General features: G+C 41.7%; 1 protein-coding gene across 1 annotated transcript; it reads right to left on the bottom strand.

The window, feature by feature from the left end:
* Nucleotides 1-916: 916 nt before the first annotated feature.
* Nucleotides 917-7,434, bottom strand: LOC110925182 (F-box/FBD/LRR-repeat protein At4g26340). Its single transcript, XM_022169150.2, has 3 exons — nucleotides 6,596-7,434; nucleotides 6,385-6,501; nucleotides 917-1,439 (listed from the first exon to the last, which is right to left on the bottom strand). The coding sequence occupies exons 1-3, from the start codon at nucleotides 7,301-7,303 to the stop codon at nucleotides 1,179-1,181; spliced, it is 1,086 nt and encodes a 361-aa protein (XP_022024842.2). The 5' UTR covers nucleotides 7,304-7,434; the 3' UTR covers nucleotides 917-1,178.
* Between the last annotated feature and the right edge of the window lie 311 nt (nucleotides 7,435-7,745).

Here is a 7,745-nt window from a genome sequence, read left to right as displayed (position 1 = left end):
TCATCCCCTTCTATGTTAACAAATTTGGGTTTTTAGCTTAATTTTATCCTTTTGGACTTTCCGTCAGTAAAAAACACAATTGTTTTTTTTAAAGAACATTTTTTATTTAAATATTTTTACAAAAGTTACTTGAGTTAAAATTCTTGTAAGTGAAAGACTATTTGGCATTTAGGTATAAAAAGTTTGTTCAAACTGAATCCTTTACCCCCTTTACCTTTTATGATAAATTGGCTAAACTAAAACAATATACAGTTCAATACTGGCCGATCACGAACCGGGTATACATGCGGGTATCGGGTACTATTAGTTTGTTAAAAGATACCGTTTCTTACTATTTTACTTTGTATGAAATTTGTTACCAAACGAAATTAGAGATATAAAAACTAAGAGTTAGTGGTTAGAAATATAAATACTAAGAATTAGTGGATTAGTAGATTATTTTGAACAAATAAAAGAAATGTTTATAGGTATGATTCTAGCACATAGTATATATCTTTCAATAATTGGGCCAGGTATCACCTTATATCATACCCGCCCCATACCATACAAACTATTAGAACAAATCACATACCCGGTTGTATAACCGAATATTCATCACAAATGTTTCGAATTTAAACGTCATGTTCGGGTTGGTTTGCGCTCCTTATCCACCACTACCTTGCTTTCAATTATATCGAATTCAAACTCTAGCAAGAACAATCAACAAAGTCGAACCCAATCGAATCCGGTCACTATTTGGGTATGTAATATCATGTGGACCATAGCTCGGGTCATTCTCAGTACCTCCGAGGCTCAGACCTCATGCCATGTTCAGAAACATGTATACAAATATAAACCCAACCTAGTTAGTTAGTCCCCAGCTTATCAAGGATTTTCACCTACATCTAATAGGCACCAAGGATTCAGACTATATTACTTTCTACAAAACAAAGAGTTAATTTATATTTCTTGTCACATTTTCATGTGTCCAAACACCACAATAAATACGCACCACTAATAAAGTTTATATTTCGCATTCACCAAGCAAAACAACCAAACAACGAAAACACAAAGAGGGATAAAACTACTTAGACATAATCTTCGACTTCATCAGTCGAAATGGTTTATAGCCTCAAATGAGAAGACTCCACACAGGCCATTGAATATGGTTCGTTTTGCAAAATCTATTAACTGGGAGATCAATTTCGAAGAAAATGGATTTCACAATGTCGCGAAGCCCTTGGAACCTTAAGCAACTGTGCCGCCAATTGCATTTGTTCTGCTGTTTTTGAGCACATGTATCCCCATGTGATTGTTACCCTCTTCAAGACCTCTGCATTCCTTAACAAGTATTCCAAAAGCTGTATATTGCACTTTTGCCCATTGCAATTGACGCTTGTAAGGGTTGTTACCATACATTCAGGAACTGACTTCGGTTCATCCCAGTGAGAATTTGTAGACTTTTGCTTTAACAAACAAGAAGAGTGATAGAATAGAATGTTCGATGCCTTCTCATTCAATACAAAACTGTATATATAGTTACAAACAAATCTCCCCATATTGGGGAGAGATATGACCGATATACATCACAAATATATATGAGATAATTTCCTATTCTATGTTTATCTATTACACCCCCGCAGTCGAAGCTAGAGGAAAATCATCAAAGAGCACTTTAGGTAAACCTTTCGTGAAAATGTCGGCTACTTGAAAGCGTGTGGGAATGTGTAAAATCCGAACTGAGCCGCGTTGAACGAGGTCACGAACGAAGTGGATATCCAGCTCGATGTGTTTTGTACGTTGATGCTGAACTGGATTCCCGGATAGATAAATGGCACTAATATTATCACAGTACACAAGACTAGCACTAGTGAGGGGCTTGTGTAATTCAAGTAAAAGGTTTCGAAGCCAACAAATTTCCGCAACGACATTAGCAACGCCCCTATATTCAGCTTCAGCACTCGAACGAGAAATAACCGATTGTCGCTTAGACGACCATGAGATGATGTTGGGGCCGAAGTAGACGCAATAACCTGAAGTGGACCGCCGTGTGTCCGGACATCCTGCCCAATCAGCATCGGTGTATGCACGTAATGAGAAGTCGTTGGAAGCACCGATAGTTAAGCCATGAGAAGTAGTGCCTTGAAGATATCGTATGATTCGTTTAAGAGCATTCCAATGATCGACTTTGGGTGCGTGCATATACATGCACACCTGTTGAACAGCATAGCAGATATCGGGTCTCGTGAAGGTGAGATATTGAAGAGCCCCGGCCAAGCTACGATACAACGTTGGGTCGTCATAATCAACACCCGAGTTCGAACCAAGTTTAGGTTTTGTATCAACAGGTGTGGCGGCGGATTTACATGAAGACATGCCAGCCCGGTCAATAATTTCTTTTGCGTATGCCTGTTGAGAAAGGAAAAGAGTGTTACCGTGCCGTTGTACGTGAATGCCCAAAAAATGACTCAGCGGCCCGAGATCCTTCATTGCAAATTCTGCTGCAAGACGAGACATAAGATGAATCCGAAGAGAATCTGTCGATGTGGTGAGGATGATGTCGTCGACATAAATAAGAAGATAGGCAGTACACCCGTTGTGCTGATACGTGAAAAGAGAATTGTCACATTTGCTCTGCTGAAACCCCAAAGAAAGAACGAAATCGGTAAATCGTTGATACCAGGCACGAGGAGCCTGTTTTAAACCGTAGAGTGATTTCTGTAGTAAGCACACATGATCAGGATATTGACGATGCCGAAACCCCATGGGTTGATGCATGTAAACAGTTTCGTTGAGGTTACCATGAAGAAAGGCATTGGTAACATCCAATTGATGAATCGGCCATGAGTGTGACAATGCAATGGATAAAACAGTACGTATCGTAGTCGGTTTTACAACCGGACTAAATGTCTCACCACAGTCTACTCCAATCTGTTGATTGCTCCCATCGCAAACCAGCCGAGCCTTATACCTTTCCAATGAACCATCTGAGCGAAACTTGTGACGAAAGAGCCACATGCTACGTAAGATATGCATATCAGGTTGCCTCGGAACTAACACCCAGGTCTTATTTTTAATAAGAGCATTAAATTCTGTGGTCATGGCGTTATGCTATTCCGTGCTGGACAAAGCATCTTTCGGGTTTTTGGGGATTGGTTCAATGGACGAGGATGTAAGGTTAAAGATGGGTTTTGGTTTATGGATACCATCCATAGAGCGTGTACGGATAGTGCGATGAGGTGGAGGTGAGGGCGGAGGTGGGGGTGGGGGAGGGGTTGGGGGTGGGGGTGGGGTAGGTGAGGGCGGTGAGGTGGCAGCCGAGTCAGGGTCTGAGTGTGGAAACATGCCAGGAGAGGAGTTGGTGAGTGGGCTGTGAGAGGGTGGGCTGGTAGTTGACGAAGGGGAACCGGTAGGAGAAGAGTGTGGGCCGAGATGGTAGGTTGGCAGTGGGGTAGAGTGGTGGGTTGGCAGTGGGGTAGAGTGGGCCGTTGTGTGTTGGGCCGAGGAGGTGGGCAGGAATGGGGCGATAGGTATAGTATTTAGGTGGGTAGGAGAGGGAGGAAGGTTGGGTGATTGGGCCGAAGTGAGGTTGGGTGTAGTGGGCTGGGCTAAGGGTTGTGTAGAATGAGTTGTGTGAGTACTGTTCGAAGTGGGGTGAATGTGGTGTAGGGGATGAGTATGATCAGTGAGAAAATCATATGAGGAGGGTGAAGATGAGGGATTATTGGCAAAAGGGAAAGTAGTTTCATCGAAGATGACATGTCGGTTGAGAATGATTTTACGAGTGTTGAGATCAAGACATTTATAACCCCTATGATTAGGTGGGTAGCCAAGGAAGACACATGGCATGGATCGGTATTGAAGTTTATTGATGTTGGTGTGGGGGATAAGAGGGTAGAACAAGCAACCGAAGACTCTCAGGTGTGAATATGAGGGTACATGTTTGTATAATTTCTGAGTTGGGGAAATATTGTGGAGGATTTTGCTAGGTAAAATATTGTGGAGATAGGTTGCAACATCTAAGGCATGATGCCAATAGGTGTTGGGTAAGGAGGAGTGAGCTAAGAGGGTTCGAATAATGTTATTTATGGATCGAATTTTGCGTTCGGCTTTACCATTTTGAGAAGAGGTATAAGGACATGAGAAGCGAAAATGCATGCCATTTAATTTGCAGAATTGGTGAAACGCATTATTATTATATTCCGTTCCATTATCGCATTGAATTTGTTTGATTTTCCGTTCAAATTGGGTGTGAATTAGATTATAGAAGGTGGTAAAGGTGGAGAAAACATGAGATTTAGAGATAAGAGGGTAAGTCCATAGAAAGTTAGAAAAATCATCAATAAAAAGTATGTAATATCGATGACCCCCCGTACTGGGAACGGGGGAGGTCCAAAGATCACTGTGTATGATATCAAATGGCATGTTTGTGTTATTATTAGAGTCAACAAAAGGTAACCGAATATGTTTACCAAACACACAAGATTGACAAACATGGTTGTTCAAAGTGCCACAAGAAATAAAACTAGAGTTTTTAAGCGAATTTAATAAAGAAGGTCCCGGATGACCGAGACGTTGATGCCATGTGTCTTGAGAAATAGCAGTGAGAGCAGTGGGAGATATGATCTTGGTGACTTGGGACGGATCAAAAGTGTAGAGGCCTTCCGAGCTATTGCATCGTAGGATAGGGGTCCGAGTCTTGAGATCCTTCACCAAAAAACCATATGGGTCAAACTCAATTGATAATTTATTATCAGTAGTAAAGCGACGAACAGAAAGCAAATTTTTAATTAAGGATGGGGCATAAAGAACATGGTTTAGTTTGAATGGTGGTAGGGGAGGGGGTAGGGTAAGGTTGCCTTGTCCATGCACGGGAATGGTTTGACCATTTCCCACAATTATATTTTTATTAATGCTTTTATTAAAAACAGACGAGAGATGAGAGTTAAAAGTCATATGACCTGTAGCACCGGTGTCCATGGCCCAAGAAGGGTCGTTGAGCGACATAGCATACATGGCCTGGTTGAGATCAGTTGGCATGTGTTGGGGTGGTCGAGGGCCTAAAATTCCAGCCGAGTTGTTATTGTTGTTGGGCTTGGGCATGGTAGGATATGGGCATGGGGGAATATTGTGCCAAGAAGCCCACTGTGATTGTGGAGTAGGAGGTTGTGGGCCGGCCCAGTTTGGGTAATACGGCCAAGGGTAGCCGCCCACAGTAGAGAATGGTGAAAAATTATTGTTGTGGCCACCTGAAGTATATCCACCTCGACCACGTCCACCGCTGTTCCGGCCACGACCACGGCCCCTTCTGCGGCCGCGACCCCGACCCCTATCGTAGTAATCTGTTCGCTGCTCTCGATGCTCCGATTTATCCCGATCCGACTTGTCCCGATCATCGCGTTGTCTCGGTTCAGTGTTTGCAATTAAAGCGGTTCCGGCGGATTGAGCGGAATGACGTGCCTGACTCAATTTCCGTGACTCGGCCATACAAAGCCGTGAACGTGTGTCGTAAAAATCTGGGAGGGGCTTCATCTGCTGAATAACAGAAGCAGTATTTTCGTATTGCTCGGTCAGTCCCGAGAGGAGTTGCAACACAAGTTGCTCGTCAGTTACCGGAGAGCCGAGATTAGAGAGTTGGTCAAAGATAACCTTGAGAGCCTGACAATACGCGGACATATTCGGAAACTGGTCCAGGTGAGTGTTGGCGAACTTGTTGTTGAGGTCGATTGTACGGGTGGCTTTATTGTCTTGAAAAATATTGGCGATGGTGGTCCAGGCGTCATATGCAGTAGTATCGGGTTTGAGAACCGTGTGTAAGAGATCGGTGGAGATGGTGCTGTAAATCCATTGTAGAACAATGGAGTCAAGTCGCTCCCATGTCTCGGTTGGTGGGGACTGTGCTTTCTCTTTTTCTTTGCCCGTGTCCGATGAGGAAGATGTTTCAGTGGCCGGTTTAGGTTGTAGATGATCGAACACGAGATGGGCTTTGCATTGGATCTTGAACATCTCGGACCATGTTGTATAGTGACCGGTTTCAATGTCAAGAATGACGGGTATGAGGCTTTTTATGGAAGTGACGGTGACTGCAGGGTGAACAGACGAAGAAGATGACATGTTGGAGAAGAAGAAAGCGGCGCAGGGAGGAGGCAGGGAAAAAAAAATCGGCCTAGGATCTACTAGGGTTTGATACCATGATAGAATAGAATGTTCGATGCCTTCTCATTCAATACAAAACTGTATATATAGTTACAAACAAATCTCCCCATATTGGGGAGAGATATGACCGATATACATCACAAATATATATGAGATAATTTCCTATTCTATGTTTATCTATTAAAGAGAAACTCGATATTATATAGGGTTCAAACAAGTTAACGAGTATATAAAAGAAAGCTTAAGTACCATTCCAAAACATAAATGTTTCAACCCGGGAGAACTTTCAAGAAATGTAAGGCAAAAACTTGGCAGTTCCAAGTGGCTGAGTTTCGGAAAGACAGGCAGAGGCGAAGTGAATGGTGCCTTTAACAAAGAATAGAGTCACAGTTTGTACAAGAAAAATAAAAACTTTTAAAAAGTAAACAATAACAACGAAGTCCATAAGAAAGGAACTTACATATTGAATTGACAGTGATTTAATTCCAGTTATTCTCTTTAGAAACTCAACCCACCGATCAACTTTTGTATCACCAAAAACAACTGATGCCTCAACCAATGATGGCATATCTTCCATGACAAAAATCGAGCCCCCGTCAATCGATAGGTATTCAAGATTAGGGACGTGTAAAACAACTCTGGTGTGAACTACCAAACCTTTACGAAATGTTAGTTTCAACCGTTTCAAAGTAGCGATATTGAATATATAATCGTCTTCATTGTTGCAACATTGTACATGCAAAGATAAGCTTTCAAGCATTGGGCAGCCAGGGATGAGTTTAAATGCATTGACAATAGGATTTTTAAAAACAACAATGTCGAGAGTTTTCAGAAAAGGAAGATTAACCAGGGACGGACACTCCCAAACTTCCTCATACTGGGTATCGTGATCTATTCTTAGTTTTGTGAGTGTCCTGCAAGTGAATAGGCACAAAGGCAACTCAAGCAGCATAGCTTTTACATCAAGCTCAGAAACATGTAACCTAACTGCGGCATCAATCCACTTTAACACTTTTGACTTTTTAACCCACATTTCAGAAAAACACATCCGGAATGATTTAACTTGAGGTGATTTCTGAAGCTCCAATACCCGATCAACAAACTGCGTAAAACAATCTAAATCGTGGAAGGGGTGACTATCATCAAAGTCAAGATTTGTCACCAACATCCATTTGTACCTCCATGTTCTAGATAAAATGCTAGTTCGTACTGCATATTTTGCAGGCTGCTAAGCCTATCGCCATTCCTAATCGTGTAACTCATCTTTTAGATTGTCTGCTTCCTAATTATTTCAAACAAATAAACCAACAAAAATCAGAACATGACTTTCAAATATTTGTGATAAAATATGCAAAAAACTTGAAAGTTCAGAACATAAGAGAGCAATCCGGATTAAGTGAGAATTTACTATTACCTGCAAAGATGAACAAGCAAAGCAATCAGGATTCAGAAACTGAATGTAAATCAAATAAAATTGATCATTAAGATTTGGAGTCGCTTACACTAAATTCGCGAACGTGATTTGATTGTGGTGAAGCTCCAAGATCTCAAAGCCATATATTTAAATAGAGATGGTGCAAGCCAGCAAGGTTTACTAGCGAGTAAAAAAA

Source organism: Helianthus annuus, chromosome 17, assembly GCF_002127325.2.
Source record: "Helianthus annuus cultivar XRQ/B chromosome 17, HanXRQr2.0-SUNRISE, whole genome shotgun sequence".
Lineage (NCBI taxonomy): Eukaryota > Viridiplantae > Streptophyta > Magnoliopsida > Asterales > Asteraceae > Helianthus > Helianthus annuus.
The sequence above is the reverse complement of the archived record's forward strand: the minus strand, read 5'-3'. Positions and strand labels throughout refer to the sequence as shown.